Here is a 16,216-nt window from a genome sequence, read left to right as displayed (position 1 = left end):
GAAGCCCTCCTATATGCCGAGGTATATCACCAGACCACGTGATGTCTCATGATCACTTCTCCTTTCTGTGTCGCAGACTCAAACAGTGTTTAAAACACGGGTGATCATTCCATCAAAGGTCTCGTCTTCAACCAGACCAAGCACTTCCATCCAATGAGCCGCCTTGTCAGGGAAGTATGTAACAGGCGCATCGCTGTAGACCGTGGCAGTAGCAAGCTCATAGTACCCTCTGCCCCAATTGCCTTCTTCGATATGCTTTGTTGCGCGAGCGTATAGGTCCTTGTTATCCAAGTTCTCGAGCTGAAACTTGGTGCCTGAGATTCTCTCGAGAGCCTCGATGACTTGGTTCTGAGAAGTATTGTAGGATGCGACGTGAACGTATTCGTTCTTAGTCTCCTCGGAATGGAGGAGTGCAGCAGCTGTAGCTTCGCCGACTTGTGATGCGGTCGTAGTGGTGAACTTTGGTTCGCCTGAGTCGACAAGCTCACCAGTTTTAGTCCTGATGTCTAGGCAAAGCAATCCTTTGCCCTCAACCAGCATCTAACGTCTTCAGTCAGAACATCACTTTCCCCCATCAGTTCGAAAGACTTACCCAGTCAATCCAAGGGCCAGTGAAAATCGCCGTCCAAGACAGCCCATCTGCTTCCTTAGACTTGACATATTCCATAACGTCTTGCTTTCCCTTGAGGAAAGGCGCCATCTTCTCCAGACCATCGACTGAGGTGTCGCTTCCAAACTCGCTTGGCATGAATCGCTTGACCATTGCAGCTGCAACGGCGTCAATAACGATCTTTTGCTCTGCGATATTGGCGGTCGAAAGGGTAGAGATGACAGCATCTTGTCCAGTAAAGACGTTAACAAGAGACGAGAAAGTGTAGTCAGACTTGACAATCGCAGCATCCAAAAATGTTGAGTCTGTAACGTTGGATGAAGTTCGGCTAAGAACAGAAACGTTAAAGCCTGCTTTAACGAGTGCTCTGATGAGATATGGTCCGAGATTTCCGCGACCCTGTTGTCTTTATCAACCCAACAATTCGATACCTCAATGAGGATGTAAGAAGAGAAACTCACTCCGAGGACCATAATGTTCTTGATCTCAGCAGACATGGTGAAGGTAGGTATAAAATAAAAGATGCAGGGTAAGTGGATATTTCAGCTGCAAATGCAGATCAATTGTGTTTGGTGATATCGTTACATGACTGGAAATTTCTGGACTACTTATAGACTCTCAGTTCAGTATAAGATATACTCAAACGCAAATGATTTCTCAGCATCGAGGCATTTCATCATTATCATGGCCTCAATCCAAGCTCATCTCGTCATGAAGATGGTGGAGTCTAAGCCTCTTTTAGCCAGTAGGTGGAAACTAAACTCTTTTGAACTTCGAGGTGGAGACTAGTCCTTTTTTGGAACATGCATATCTGCCGTTGATAATTAGTCAAGCATCGTTCGTTCGAGTATTCCCGCAACAAAGAAACATTCTCTTCTCATCCGTAGTCATCGGGTATTACACACAAAGGCCAATTCAGGATGGGCTTCTTACAGAGATCGTGCCAAGCCTGCGTCAAAGCCCGACGTCGATGCAATCTCGCCAGTCCCTGCTGCGAGAGATGCTCCACCAAGCGTATTCCTTGTCGGTACACCAATGAGCCAGCTCCTGCAGCCATGCCTATCCACGAAAAGACGCTCAAAAGCATCGTTAAATCTCGAAAGCTAAAGGAAGAAGGGATCCCTCAGAGCTTATCGCGTTTAGTGGTCCATGGTGTCCTGGATACAAGGCTACAGCTCTTCATTCGACAAGTCCTCTCTAATGATTACTATGACGGTTCTCGACTTCCTCTGGCGGAATCAGACCTGGCGAGGTTAAACAATTTTAGAGTCATGAGCAAGCCGATGAATAATACTCTCCAAATCTTTAATCCATTGCATCTCGAAGTTGTGCGGGTGATTGATCAGCCGACACTCCATCATCTATCTGATATCCTTCGAAGCTTCCCAGGCCAGTTTGCTGAGCATGGCAAGACCTCCTTCATTCACTCTGCGCTATACAATCCCTCACTACCACCACCAATCAAAGAAGTTAGCGATGTTTGCTATAGCTATCACATCGGCGGCGAATACCTGGCGAGCAGCCGCCTTAATGCCCTCCGTCTCACAATCAGACGCCTCCTTCGCCGTTCGAAACGCACAGCCTCTTTCGCAGACACACTGGCATATGCACAAGCAATAAGCCTCGCCCAAATCATCCGCCTCCTGGAGTGTCACGACACAAACGAAGATGACATTGAACGTGACAACGAAGAAATGTGGGCTCTTACCCATCAACTATGGCAGCATGCACCAACTCAACTACCAAGCTCGCTAAGTCCGTGGAAAGCATGGTTATTCTCTGAGAATGTGCGAAGGACTATAATGGTTTGCAATATTCTCTTAGCAGTGTATAGTTCGCTGAAGAGGGGATATACGATGCATTCACTTTGCGTGGAGGCTCTGCCGTTTGATGTGCGGACAAAGCTTTGGGATGCGGATAGTGAGAGTGCTTGGGAGGCTGCTGCGTGGAAAGTGCCGGGGCCTCATTTGGTGACGCTGAGTCAATTCACAGAGCTTCAACGGCCGGAGGTTGGTGGTTCACGGTTTGAAGATCTTCTCCTGTTGTCGTTTAGGAGGTGAAGGGTAGTCATGAGTTCACTGGCTGATAATACCTAGGTAGCGAGAAGAGCTTCGAAGTTGGGGCAAATATTAGCATCATGGAACTTTGTGATGCACATAAAGCTTTTTGAATCAAATAATATTCATTTTTGCTATTGTTTTCTTCCGTGAATAGCAAAATCGTAAATAATCCTCATCATTCATAAACCATCCGCTTTGTCACTATCCTGTCCTCGACATCGCCAAGACGTTTAGCAAGTGCACTTGGCCAGGCAGAGAAGAGGGATGTTGGGGTCAGTCTCGCATTTGCCTTGGAAGGCGCAGGTTCCGCCAGCGCATTCAGACTTGCAGGGCTCAAGAGTCTTTGGGTCGGAGTAGAACAGGCCGCCGTTATTACAGGACCTTCGAAAGTGTTAGCTATGAGGCCTGTTGGGTATTGAAGAGAACGTACGACTGAGGGGCCGCGATGGCGACGGTGGCGATAGCCAGGATGCTGAAGATGGAGAACTGCATTTTTATGATTGTTTTGATCAGATTGTTGAAAAGATAGAGGTCCTTCGGGTCGTCGGCAGCTTTTATATAATGATTGTTGCTATATGACTTGTCAATTACTAGGATCGAATCCTTTAACTGACCACATTCCTATTTCTATCCAGCCGATGTTGCAAATGGATTTATACAACCTAAATCTCACCACATGCATGGATTGAAGGATTTACCTGCCGATTGTGGCCTAGAGTAGCCTGAAGAGACCGTAACTCTGCATGAACACTGGGGACATATGCAAGTCTCTGACCATGACTGTAGTATATGTTTAAAGTGATGCTATGCAATAGCCCTTGGCCATGATATTCCGATGGGATCCACATGGATTCTTACCGCCGAAGGATCTACTCCCGTACCTCTCGGGTCCTGATCCGGGGCCCGTCCCGCTTTCTATACGAGATGCGCTTGAGCATGCGACGCTGAGTGAGATCCATTGGCTGAAGTCGGTGATTATATGAGAAGGATCTCGGCCCTTGAGTCAATACGGTCTGAGCTTTCAATCCCATATAAGTCAGCAACATTGACCTGGCTTGCTTGTGTAAATGTCCTTCGAGGCCAGAAGCGGAGTTATGCTTGATGACATCATGGCTGTGCAGACTCCTCAACTGCGACTTCACAAGACAACAAGAGAGTAATCAGCAACTGCAGCCAGAAGAGACAATTGAGACTTAGCGCCAAACTTCACTTATAAGTCGGTTGACTCATACTGGTTGCGATAAAAGGCGTTATCATGCCGGTGACACTCCCGGTCTCTAGCCTAGACCGGCCCGAGTCTTCGGAACCGGCCCCTCGGAGCCGATGATGAAGCTTTAAACAGCGCCCTCTTAATCCAATCTCACTTATCTCCCCCTTTTCGATACCATCCTCTTCTCACTTACCACCGCCACAATGTCTTCAGCATCATATGTAATCGAAAAGCCAGTCCGCAGCGACTACGAAGAATGGTCCAAATTATTCCGCGCCTACATTGACTTCTACAAATCCAAGATTGACGAGGATCAATACGCGCGAACTTTCGACCGCATCATCGAAGAGAAGAATGGACTGCAAGCGCTGGTCGTTCGACAAGTTCGAGGAGAGGAGAAGAAATTGGTTGGGATAGCGCATTTCTTTCCCGAGCAGACGCCTTGGAGCGAGAAGCAGATTCTTTTACTTAATGGTAAGCAAAGAGAGCAAAGTGAGTTGTGAGGAGTGGTGTTGACTTGATAGACTTGTTTATCGATCCTGAAGTTCGTGGGGAGGGTCTTGGGAGAAAGCTGACGCAGGCTGTTGCAGATGTTGGGAGAGAGAAGGGTTTCATGAGGGTGCAGTGGGTTACCAAGCATGATAATACAGCGGCACGCAAGCTTTATGATACTCTGGCTGAGAGTCAATTTGTTCAGTATAGAATGGCCCTGTAATAAACCGAACCACATCTAGTACGACATAGACCTTTTTACCGCTACATATTACATGAAATCATAGTGACACTACTCAGCTTCCGCCATAACCCTGGGTAAAATCTCTCGCATGATCTTCCCTTTCCCTTTGTACTCCTTCCCAATCTCTGCATCACGCCAAAATCCTGATTCGGTGATGGATCCACACATGATGTAGTGAGGAATGTGTTCCAAATCCTCTGGTTTGATAGACGATTGCCTGACAACATTGCCCATCTTGTCTCGAAACACGAGAAGCATTTCTTCATCCTCAAATGACTCTCGATCAAACACCAGTAACCAACAGCCCGAAATTGCAGCATGGGCTATAGCATCCTCATAGTCGTCCTCTTCGGGTTCTCGTGAAGTGACGACGGCTGAGACTTCTTCTTTGACCTCTGCTACATCTCCATCACTGAAGGTACGGCAGACTTCTGGTGAAGCGAGTTCCGGAAATCTGTTGTATATGCTTTCCCAGTCCTGATCACCAGTATCGAAGAGCGAAGCGTCGTCAAGGATCCGCCACCAGTGATCTTCGGAATCTCCGAATAGATCGCCTAGGGGATTATCTTCTGCAAAAGCAGCTGCTGCGTCGTAAATCCAGTGACGAAACTTTACATCGTCACTGACTCCGCCATAGTGTGTACGCAAGACAACCAACTTGCCGTATAAGTCGTTACCAGGCAGGTATTTCTCTGCTATGCGACGAAGGTGTTGTGATCGCCACGGAGCAATGGCTGTCTGGATCAATTCTTGTGCGTGACTTGAGGTGGCATCCAGAGTTGAAGATACGAAACCTGAGACGTCATCCTCGTAGAGAAAGGCTTGAATCAACTGATCTCGCTGTTGACATACGGATAGGGTTGAAGTTGAGTCCCATTTTTTCTGGTTAAGGTGGTAAGCGGGGCGTAGGATCATACAGAAATAAAACTTACAAGCAGGTACTGCTCAATGGCTAATGATCCCCACCGTGGATAGATATTGTCCTGAAATTGACTCATAGCTTTGAAGCTAGTCTTGAGTTCCGGGTTGATGTGACTGAGATTTCTGCTAGGCAACACTTGGTGAGAATTTAGCTTATATCGTTACGTGATCACATCTTAGTGGGGCAGGACAAGGTATTAAAGAACGAGTTCATAAGGGAACACTCCATATGGGGCGACACCGATGGTATCAAGTGACACTTCGACCAGTAAATGTCAATCATCGGGTTATTAAAACAATGTACCTACGAGGTCTATCATGCGCTAAAGATATCCATGACCTGTAGAAGCTCTTCCCATCGTCCATCTCGTTCAATCGCAATTGTTCCTTGCGGTTGCATGACTTTATACTCTGTAGTCAGCTCAGTACCATACATATACCCCTCTTCGTCCTTAACGAAAGCCCTGAGATCCCTTATCCATGCATCCATAAGCTCTCTCTCCGCGGGCGTTGGCCCATGAGTAATAGAGTAACTGCACTATGTTAGCAAGTCTGCAGTATGGTGATCTGGGTAGGGGCTCATGACTTACTTCCATATAGGCCTATCCATAGCATGGCTCACACCAAACGAGGCTGGAGCAACATCATTCGTTATGAACGACAAGCGATATGCGATGAGATATCTCCAAACACTCTTGATGTCAACGCCATTGCGCACCAGATTATCGACCAGGTATCGCGATGGAGCTCTGACTTGGCCATCGGCAATGATGCGTCCAAAGATCTGCTGCCATGCTTTCTTGTCTTTGGTCTGTGGAAGGGAATAATGCTTGAGGAGACGGTCGGTGACGTGGGGAGGGTAATAGTTGGATATTTGCATCTGAAGGGATGAGATGTCGGGATCAGGAGGGTTTGTGACGGCGTAGAGGGTATCTTCATCAAGGACTTCGCCGATGAAGAGCTTGAGTCCACGTTTCTTGAACTCACGCGCAAATGACCCGTCACGATAGTAGTCGAAGATACCTGAGTGAATGAACAGATCATCCGTGACGGGACGGAAGGTATGGTTCTTCAGCTCCATGATCGCGGCAGAGAGATCATCGGCGCTGATACTTCGCAGGTTGCACAGTCTCTCTGCGCCGCTGATGTCCGCTGGTATACCGAAGTACTCGCAGAGCTCATCGAACTGCTCTTCGCAGTCTTGAACAGTCTTGGGTTGTGTCGGAATGGCATTGGAGTACATGATCATTCTTGTAAAACGACCATGCGACTCTTTACCTCGGAAGTCATAGAGTGCTTGTGCAAGAACAGAGTAAGCTCCTGCACTTCGTCCAGCCAGTATGATGTTTTCAGGATCGCCTCCAAAGGCAGCGATATTCTCGTATACCCAGTCCATAGCGAGACGCTGATCCCAAAGACCATAGTTTCCGACAGCCTCGCCACTGGATTCTTCCAAGAGAGACTTGCCAGCAAGAAAGCCAAAGACGTTGAGTCTATAACCAACGGCTACAAACACAGCTTGTAATCCGCCAGTTGATATGAGCTCAGAAGGATCCATACTCTCTTCCTGACTTGGATCTCCAACCTGGAACCAACCGCCATGGAACCAGACCATAACAGGCCATTTCTTATCCGGCTCGTTCGGATCAGGCATAGGCGTCCAGATATTGAGTCTTAGACAGTCCTCGCTGTATGCATGTTTGGGGATATGCTCGCTAACGTTCTTGGAGTAATTCGCCTGGGGACAGACAGGTCCAAAATGCGTCGCATCAAAAGGCGAACCATCTAAAGATTCGTATTGATGTGTTTTTGGGAAAGGCTGAGGTTTTCGCCATCGTATACTCCCGACGGGAGGTTGAGCGTATGGAACGCCTGCGAAGCGACGGGACTTGGAATCGAACTGAAGACCTTTGAGAGATCCATTATTTGGGAGGTTGACACGACACTCTGAAGTGGTGTAAGAGATTGAATTGCCCATTTTGGCGATAAGAATTAGTTTAGAGATAGAAAAGAGGGAACTACAGAATACAAGATAAGAAGGGAATGAAAGAGACTCAATAAATTGTTCGTTATTGCATTCATATCTCGTCGTATCGCAGTTCGATTGTGACCTGTTGATGATTGGCTGGTTTAATCGACCACATATCAGCTGCGAGAGGCGGGGACGGATCCTGGCGTCGCGTCCTTTCAGATTAACGACCCGAAAAGAAAGGGTCAAAGCAATCGATCAATCGATCAATCAGTCCAATTCCATTTCCACTGATTTGACAAGGAGCTTCTCATCCGGTCCCCCCAAACAGATCCCCCCCAATCACATGGAGAATGCATCCAGTTCATCCAGCCAACCTCAACCCCAGAAGCGCAAACGCGTAGAACGCGGCCGCTCTAAAAACGGTGAGTCTACTACCCCCCGGAAAAACCGGAAGTGGTCCCTATTGACCCAGTCTAGGCTGCTTGACGTGTCTGACTAAAAAGGTCAAATGCGATGAGACGAGGCCGCAGTGTAATCGCTGTGTGAGGCTGAGGCTCGAGTGTAGATGGGCGACGCAGATGCAGCCGCTGGCGGAGAGGAGGAGAGGCTTGGGGCCGATTAAACAGAGGGAGAAGTGGACGCCGCAGACGATTGTGCCAAAGACTGATGATGCTGTCAGTGAGGGCTCGCAGAGTGTCACGCCGCCTGCTTTGACGCCTGCTGGGGAATTGCAATTGCCTGAGGGATTGCCTGCGGATATGTCGTTTGATGTTCTACCCGTGGAGAATGAAGCAGCATCTGCATCACCAACGAACTTCCCAGACATACCACCAGAAGACATGATCAACCCCATCACAATCCCTCAATACCCCCACGACTCGTCACAGCTCATCCTATACCCAACACCCTCCTTCGATCTCCTCTCCCTCTTTCCTTCATTCTCCTTCACAAACCCAACCGAGCCCGCCCCTTCAATCGGGAGCGACGACGTCCAAGCCATGACATTCCACTCCACCGTCCTCGCACCCATGAAATCGACACGCAAAGCCGCTCTATCAGCACACTCCATCTTCCTCAACTTTGCCGTCCAGAATCCCATGGCGTTGCATTTCCTTCTCGCCTTTTCACACAGCGAACTTGCTATCCATCATGGTTTCAGTCATAGACCGCCTTTGGAGTCGTATTTGCATTTTCAGAACGGGTCGCAGCTTTTAAGCCAGGCGCTCGTGACACTATCGCCTACGAACCATATCGCGATGATGTTGTCGTTTTTGTATCTTTATATGTTTTGGATGAGGAGAGATCCGTTGGAGGTGGAGAGATTGCGCGAGTTGAGTATCTCGATTCTTGCGTATGTTACGACGTTTTCGCTAGATGAGGTTTGTGCTAATTCAGGTGGGAATACGGGGACGTCGGAACCTGTTACGCTATCGCGGATCTTGACGTATATTTATGATCGCGATGTATTCTGTGGTTTCTTTGGCTGCGGCGCTGCGTTTGCGGGTTATGTTAGCCAGAAGCATGAGACGAGGCAGCGAATATGGCTTCTGTCACGAATGCCGATATTGCCAGACCAGACGGAGACGTGGTTCAGGTCTGAGAGTTTGCCGGAGACGAGTCAGAGAAGGATTCTGGATGTCTACTTCAGTTTAATTACGATACAATACGAGATAAACGTGTATAGCCAGAGTAGTGAGCTGGCTATACTTGGGAAGGGACTGGAGATTAGGAACAAGCTGGACAAGATACGAGAGGTAAGTTGACAGTGATCTGTGAGACCGCCATGAACTGACGTCGTGCAGGAGCAGAACTTTCTCTTCACCTTATCAAGAGACTGCGCCCAACAGTCTACTCAACCGCCACTCATGGCCCTCGTAGCTGTAACTATCTTCCACGCCCTCGAAATTTACCTGCACCGCAGCCGCGACACATTCTTCGGCGAGACACCAGTCCCAGCTGATATCGAGCGAGCCCTCCAGGAACTAGTCTCAGCAGCATACCACACCATCCCCGTGGGACCAGTACAGCTCCTAGAGCGGTTCCAATGGGCTCTTCTGATCGGGGGAATCGAAACACATGACCCTGTATACCGAGATTGGATCTCGGCGAGTATTTCAGACCCCGTTATCAAGGGCGTTTACAATCTCGTGGTATCGGCTAAGACACTGTCGGCTAAGGGAATATCGATGGAGGCGGTTCGCGAGTTAGTTAGCAAGCAGAGCACAGCATCATGAATTGATAGCTCAGCCCTCCATCTTCGGTATCTCCTCGATAAATCGAGTGGCTTATCTCGTCGATTAATCTGACCACTCACAGATCGCGCCACAAATCCGGGGTAGACAAGCAAGGGACCCCAGATTTTGGAGCCGAATTTGATAAGAGAATAAGGCTAGCGTGGTGTGATAAGGAGAGAATATAACTGGGCCCTGCGCCCCAACACCGACTTAAAACCATCAACGCTTGGAGTTTTAACCTTCTTTTTTTCTCACTCCTGCAACGTAACATTATTCATCATGGAGGGTAAAGAAATGAAAGAGTCGACGCCTTCATATGAGATGGATGTTGATGCGCGGGGAACTGTTGATACGCTGTCGGTGGAGGAGGAGAAGAAGCTTGTAAGGAAGATTGATATGAGGTATGTGCTTTGAAGAAGTGACAGGTGTTCAAAGCTAATTTGGTAGACTTATGCCGTTGCTTATTATTAGCTATGGATTGCAGTATTTGGACAGTAAGTCTATTGTGTCAATTGATATGCGGGTATTGACCTTATACAGAGACAAGTTTGGCGTATAGCGCTATTCTTGGCCTAAGAGAGGATCTGGTACGTAATCACCACAATGAAGACAAACACCTACTAACAAGCAAAGCAACTCGTCGGCCAACAATTCAGCTGGGCGTCTAGTATTTTCTACATAGGCTACCTCGTAGCTTCGTACCCCATCTCCCTCGGCTTCGTCAAATTCCCTCTCGGAAAATATCTGAGCGTTCTCATGTTCATCTGGGGCGTTATTCTTACTCTTCACGCTGTTGCACATAATTACGCTAGTCTCATGGTTCTTCGCTTCTTTCTCGGTGTGTTTGAGAGTGCGATCAGTCCGGGCTTTTCGCTTATCACGGGAATGTGGTATACGCCGCATGAGCATGTATCGCGCCATTCGTTCTGGTTTGCGGGCAATGCGTCGGCGAGTATGGTTGGTGCTATGATTGCGTATGGGATTCTGAGCTATCATGGCCCTATTGAACAGTGGAAGGTGAGTTTGACTTTTTACTTAAAGATTTGATTACTGATTTTTGTAGATGCTCTTCCTTATCTTTGGCCTCATCACCATTGCTTGGTCCGTCTTGACATTCTTCTTCCTGCCTGATTCTCCTGCGACCGCTGGATTCTTGTCAACTTCCGAGCGAGAGTTTGCGGCTCTTCGACCTAAGAAGTTCCAGAGAACTACTCAGACCAAGAAGTGGGACCGCCATCAGTTCATCGAGACCATGAAGGACGTTAAGGCTTGGTGGTTCTTTTTCTTCTCTTTCATCATCTGCATTCCCAATGGTGGAACCACAAGCGTAAGTATTCCTTCTCTAATCCTGATAGCACGATATTGATCATTGTGACAACAGTTCAGCACCATTGTCATCAAGAGCTTCGGTTACGATGAGAAGCAAACTATCCTCATGGGTCTCCCCGCATCAGCCTTCCAACTCACAACCGTCGTCCTCGTCGCCGTCTTCACAACCTACGTCCGCAAGTCCCGACACATTGCTCTTGTTCTGACGTACTTGATGGCCATTGCTGGCATTCTTATGATCAAGCTCCTCCCTACGGCTGAGAAACTCTCGCGACTGGCAGGCTTCTGGCTCATCATGGCGGTTGCACCAGCATTCCCTCTCATGCTGTCACTGTCTGCTAGTAATATCGCTGGCTTCACTAAAAAGTCAACCGTCATGGCCATGATCTTCCTGGGATATTGTGCTGGAAACCTGAGTGGACCTCAGTTCTTTATCAGCACTGAGGCGCCCGGCTACCATGTAAGTAACACCACTTCTCCGTATATGAGCGTTGCTAACTTTTATAGACTGCTTACACCACTATCATGGTCTGCTATGCCATCACCATTGCTCTTGTGGTGGGCATTTACTTCTACCTCACCTGGGAGAACCGCCGTCGCGATAATGAGCAGGGTGTCAAGAGAGATCCTGAGGAGTCTCGACAAGTTGACCTTACTGAGGATGGAACACTTCTTCAAGTCGACGAGACTGATAAGCAGAACAAAAATTTCAGATACATCCTGTAAGACGGGGATGAATGTAGTCTGATATTGAGGTCCTTATCTGGCAGGTTTGAATATTGTTATGTTATGGAGCTATTAATTAGTTAGTTGTTATTGCAAGTGGGAAACCTTTTATTTAAGCTACCGTCGCCTTCACTTGGGGACACCCAGCGAACTAAATGATCTAGAGGGTGATAGAAAACGCCGCACAGGATGATGATCTCACAGCTGAAGAGGAGATTGACGTGCATAATGAAGTCTTGTTAAGTTAAGTGCAGTCTGTCCTGATCTATATAGTACAATAAAGAAACCCGCAACGCTATGCTATATCAACAAACAAAGCCTGTCACCCAATGCGCCAACCTAACCAAACACCTCCAAGATCAATCGCTCCTTGCTAACCTCTTCTCTCCAAGTCTTCCAATCACTCGCCCTGGTTGTATTCAATCTTCTATCCTCGCTATGAAGGATAGGACCCAAGACATCAAACACATCGTCAGATACCTTCTTACCACTGCAAATCATCACAATAGCGCCCTGCCCCCAAAGTCGCGCCAAGGTATGAGCATGCTTAGCGACCAGATGCTGAACATACTTGTACGGCGAGTCCCAATCTCGACTGAAGGCGCGATGGATTGATACGACGCCTGCGCGGGAGTACTCATCTAGTGTATCGCGGCAGATGTCATCCATCTTGGCGCCGCGACATCCAAAGAAGAGTGTGCATGGGCTGTTTGACAAGTGACCCGAGTTCTGAGTCTGCAGGTATCGTTTCTGCATGAATCCCAAGAAGGGAGCGAGGCCAGCGCCAACAGCGATCATGACGATAGGAACGTTGAGCTCAGTGGACATTGCAGTGCGAAGCTCAGGTCTGCAAGGTCGAGGCTCAACGAGAATAGAGTCACCGGGTCGGAGCTGGGCCATGTAGTTTGTAGCTAGACCGCCTGAGCGAGCAAGTGATGACCCACTAGCCTCAGTGGCTTCAACGACAGAGAAGAGAAGCGAGCCGTGGCCGGCCTTCCACTCTGGTGTTGAGGCAAAGGAGTATGTGCGGGGACGCATCTGGGGAAGCATGGAGAGGAAGGTTGACAGAGGCATGTTGATGGAAGGATATTTGCGGAGGATGTCAAGGATGGACATGCGTTGTTGGTCAATCTCGGCGTCATACCTATCACCAGCGAGACTCTGGATCTCAGCCTTAGTCTCATCATTACCTGCAAAGTCCACCAGCCTCTTGAGACCTGTACGGCTAACCGTCTGGGACAGCTCAACAAGAGTACTGAAGAGGTTAGAAGCAAGGATGGGAGTCCCAGTGGGAAGGAAAGTTGGTCGTTGCGACGACACAGTCAAGACAGTATCATCATCAACACCAAAGCAAGTCATGACCCGATCAACAAGCTGAGGGGGATTCTTGGGAAGAACCAAGACATGATCACCAGGAGTGTAAGCCATATCCTTCGGTAGCTTCAGGAGTAGACTGTGCTTGCGAGGAACACCAGGGCTGGTAAGAAGAGTGTTCTCCACGACCTCAGCCCTCTTGAAGTTGCCTCCGATATCATTCCGCTGGGACTGGTTGATGGTGACGCTCAGTTCGAGAGAGTCAGGCGCGTGACCAAGAGTGATACCGTGTCGGCTGGCGAGTTCGGGGAAGAGCTTGCTGTGTGCCCAGTCGTCGAAGTCGGGGTATAAGCGACCGGTGCTAGCATCGGTGAGGCCAATGTCAACGAGGCGATCGGCGCCGGCGGCTGCTAAGCACTTGTCAAGGATCTTGGGGATGCGATACAAGGTTGATACCCAGTCCTTGTGGCCTGCGAAGCGTCAGATGGAGGCGAGGAATGAAGGAATGAACGAGACTTACCGCATCCGAAAACAGCAAACTGAGTGCCGTCCAACTCCCCAGGCTGCAGCGACTCAGCCCACTTGGTAAACTCAGTAGCATTATCAGAAGGCTTTCCATCATACGAGGCGGCCAAGATGATATTCGGTCCATGCTTGGACAGATTCCTCGTAGCCTCATCAAGCGGCAAAGGCTTCGAAGGCATGAATCCAAATGTTGCACAATCAGCCGACAGCCGCTCCGCCAATGCCTCACATGTTCCAGTGTTTGATCCATAAAAGATTGAAATGGGCTTCAGATCCTTCTGTGAAATGTTGATGTTCATACGGCTGGAAAGACTAGGCTGCTTGGAGCTAGTGAGACTGGGGTTCTTGAAGAGGTTGGTCAAGTCGCGCCCCTCTCGGAGCTTGACCTTCATGTTGAAACCGTCGGGCTTGATGGTCAGCGACTGCTTGATCTTGAGCTTGTAGTTGGGATCGGCTTTGACCATGTCAAAGTTCTGGAGGAGCATGATTGTAACCTGCGAAGCGAATTAGCTAGTGATACAGCAATAAGAAGTAGTACTTACGATTTGAGCTTCTTGCCATGCGAATTCTCGACCGATGCAGCCTCGAATACCATTACCGAAAGGCTTCCAAGCGTTCTTGGGGAGTTTGTTGAAGTGCTCGTCTGCCATCCTCTCAGGTCTGAAGTCTTCAGCATCAGGGCCCCAAACTTCGGGGTCGCGGTGGATCATGTGGAGGAAGAGGAGCAGGGGATCGCCTGCGGAGACATTGTATTGACCGCCGATGACTTCGTCTTTGAAGGGTGTGACGTAGAAGCCTGGTGCTGTAGGCATGAGACGAAGAGTCTCGCGGAAGATCATGTTGATATAGGGCATCTTGGGGAGATGGTCGGCAGTGAGGTTCTCCTCGCCCAATACTTCATCAACCTCCTCACGAGCCTTCTGTAGCTTCTCGGGGTTCTCAAGAAGGTAGTAAAATGCGAACGACAAGAGGCCAGAGGTAGTCTCATGGCCCGCGATGAGGAAAGTGATGAGGTTATCGACGATATTCCCATCACTCATGCCCATTCCCGTCTTGGGATCCTTGCCACTCATCATCGCATTGAGAAGATCCTTGCCCTCAACAGGGTTCTTTCGCCGCTGGTCGAGAATTTCCTGGCACGTACTCTTCATTACAGCAGCGTGCTTCTTAAAATGTGATTGGGCTCGTATTCTCAATGACTGCACGACGTCGGGAAGGAAGGATTGTTTTTCGGCGTCGATGAGAGCTGCGACCATGCTCTCGACAAAGGGATGCATCTTGTCGTTGCTGTAGAAGCTGTTGAAGCGGAAGCCCATTGTACAGAGGGCGATGGTGTCGAGTGTTAGTCGTGTGAAATCGTTTCCGACGTCGATGGTAGCTGAGGGACCTGCTCGCGCCCTGTAAAAGTTAACACTTTATCTTCCGTCGATAGCTAATGACTTTACCATTTTAGACAAAGCTGTTCTGAGATATCTCGCATGTCGGGGAACATCTCTCTGATCGTTAGAGGCCCGAACAGCGGCATGAGGATTCGATGTGCAATAGCCCATTCCTGGTTATTATGTTGCGCCGAGAAGAGGCCATCACCAGCAAGAGGCCGTAGCTTTTCGACACCGCCGACGACAAGTTTGTGGAATCGTGCTTCGTCCGATAGTTCGTCCATGAGCTCGCGGCTGCAGATCATGATCTCTGTATTTCCCCCAACATTTAGCGCGAAGAGTTTTGCTGCGGTTGTATTGTTAGAGGCAGTCGGGAATAGTAGCGGTCGGTGACGTACGATAATCTTTCGCCATGTCGATTACTGATTGCAGGGAGTTTGTGACGTCGATATCGAGAAGGTTTCCAATGATCGGAAGGCCTGCGATGATTAGCATGTGATGGCAATGGTGTTGAAGGTGACATACCCTTTGGTCCAGGGATTTGTCCCTTGTGCTTCTCATCATGCTTTTTCGATTCTTGCTTTACTGCCATTTTGAGTTCCAAGGTGCAGATTTAGTTTTCTTTTAGGTTTGTAAATAGTGGTGATATATCGTATAAGATCAAATCGCTTGCTATATAAAATAGACTCTTGCTGTTGATGGTTTTGGTGTTGATGTCGATGGAATTGCTACTCAAACATAGCTTCATCAAGACATGTTATAAAGATCATGAGGTTGAGCCTCACTCAACCATTGAGCCAAGCCATTTACGCATCCTTCTCCAAGCCAACGCATTGATCTCATTACCCTTACTTTGGTGACTATACCCGGCTGTATCTCCGCATTGACGATCATCAATACTGCCCCCGCGCTAACACTCCAAACGCCCGCGGGGTCCGGATACTGGCACGCAGCCTTATATAGCTCCCCCATGAAATATGCTCCGCGGGCACCCCGGTCGGCACCCCGCGGGAGCCCGATACTGCTGTTCAACCCTAACATAAGCGGTCAAACTCTGGATGCGACGAATCAGACACGATCAATTATGTCAAGGCTTATCCGAAAAAGCAGTCTCCGTGTTTTGAGTTTGGCTACCGCCCGTCAGGAACTTGGCAACACAGTCTGGGCCCTGGGCCCTGCATCGCAGCCTTGCGTTTTACA

The 16,216-nt window shown here is 48.8% G+C and overlaps 8 protein-coding genes across 8 annotated transcripts; 4 read left to right on the top strand and 4 right to left on the bottom strand.

Moving 5' to 3' along the window:
* Positions 1-78: 78 nt before the first annotated feature.
* On the bottom strand, positions 79-1,107 carry FOBCDRAFT_238341 (uncharacterized protein; the record flags this gene model as incomplete). Its single annotated transcript, XM_031177723.2, has 3 exons — positions 79-540; positions 593-1,009; positions 1,072-1,107. 3 exons carry the CDS (start codon positions 1,105-1,107, stop codon positions 79-81), a joined length of 915 nt encoding a protein of 304 aa, XP_031048856.2.
* Positions 1,108-1,665: 558 nt separating this feature from the next.
* Positions 1,666-2,712, top strand: FOBCDRAFT_157938 (uncharacterized protein; the record flags this gene model as incomplete). The annotated part of the gene is made up of 1 exon (XM_031177722.3): positions 1,666-2,712. The coding sequence occupies one exon, from the start codon at positions 1,666-1,668 to the stop codon at positions 2,668-2,670; it is 1,005 nt and encodes a 334-aa protein (XP_031048855.2). The 3' UTR covers positions 2,671-2,712.
* A 188-nt stretch (positions 2,713-2,900) lies between these two features.
* Positions 2,901-3,162, bottom strand: FOBCDRAFT_271739 (uncharacterized protein; the record flags this gene model as incomplete). Its single annotated transcript, XM_031177721.2, has 2 exons — positions 2,901-3,051; positions 3,101-3,162. The coding sequence occupies 2 exons, from the start codon at positions 3,160-3,162 to the stop codon at positions 2,901-2,903; spliced, it is 213 nt and encodes a 70-aa protein (XP_031048854.2).
* Positions 3,163-4,083: 921 nt separating this feature from the next.
* Positions 4,084-4,595, top strand: FOBCDRAFT_271738 (acyl-CoA N-acyltransferase; the record flags this gene model as incomplete). The annotated part of the gene is made up of 2 exons (XM_031177719.2): positions 4,084-4,354; positions 4,405-4,595. 2 exons carry the CDS (start codon positions 4,084-4,086, stop codon positions 4,593-4,595), a joined length of 462 nt encoding a protein of 153 aa, XP_031048852.2.
* Positions 4,596-4,620: 25 nt separating this feature from the next.
* On the bottom strand, positions 4,621-7,515 carry FOBCDRAFT_179569 (Alpha/Beta hydrolase protein; the record flags this gene model as incomplete). Its single annotated transcript, XM_059608555.1, has 5 exons — positions 4,621-5,498; positions 5,549-5,673; positions 5,846-5,946; positions 5,972-6,070; positions 6,128-7,515. 5 exons carry the CDS (start codon positions 7,513-7,515, stop codon positions 4,665-4,667), a joined length of 2,547 nt encoding a protein of 848 aa, XP_059464550.1. The 3' UTR covers positions 4,621-4,664.
* A 337-nt stretch (positions 7,516-7,852) lies between these two features.
* FOBCDRAFT_179568 (uncharacterized protein) lies at positions 7,853-9,743 on the top strand (the record flags this gene model as incomplete). Its single annotated transcript, XM_059608554.1, has 3 exons — positions 7,853-7,931; positions 7,987-9,263; positions 9,312-9,743. The coding sequence occupies 3 exons, from the start codon at positions 7,853-7,855 to the stop codon at positions 9,741-9,743; spliced, it is 1,788 nt and encodes a 595-aa protein (XP_059466999.1).
* Positions 9,744-10,022: 279 nt separating this feature from the next.
* FOBCDRAFT_249168 (major facilitator superfamily domain-containing protein) lies at positions 10,023-11,955 on the top strand (the record flags this gene model as incomplete). Its single annotated transcript, XM_031177715.3, has 7 exons — positions 10,023-10,144; positions 10,191-10,237; positions 10,284-10,330; positions 10,377-10,760; positions 10,807-11,070; positions 11,125-11,532; positions 11,580-11,955. 7 exons carry the CDS (start codon positions 10,023-10,025, stop codon positions 11,796-11,798), a joined length of 1,491 nt encoding a protein of 496 aa, XP_031048848.3. The 3' UTR covers positions 11,799-11,955.
* A 182-nt stretch (positions 11,956-12,137) lies between these two features.
* On the bottom strand, positions 12,138-15,608 carry FOBCDRAFT_199324 (cytochrome P450; the record flags this gene model as incomplete). The annotated part of the gene is made up of 6 exons (XM_031177714.2): positions 12,138-13,582; positions 13,633-14,131; positions 14,180-15,035; positions 15,083-15,362; positions 15,415-15,495; positions 15,542-15,608. 6 exons carry the CDS (start codon positions 15,606-15,608, stop codon positions 12,138-12,140), a joined length of 3,228 nt encoding a protein of 1,075 aa, XP_031048847.2.
* Between the last annotated feature and the right edge of the window lie 608 nt (positions 15,609-16,216).

The sequence above is a fragment of the Fusarium oxysporum genome, chromosome III (assembly GCF_013085055.1).
Source record: "Fusarium oxysporum Fo47 chromosome III, complete sequence".
Taxonomy (NCBI): Eukaryota; Fungi; Ascomycota; class Sordariomycetes; order Hypocreales; family Nectriaceae; genus Fusarium; species Fusarium oxysporum.
Note: the sequence above shows the minus strand (reverse complement) of the source record. Positions and strands in the feature narration are given on the sequence as shown.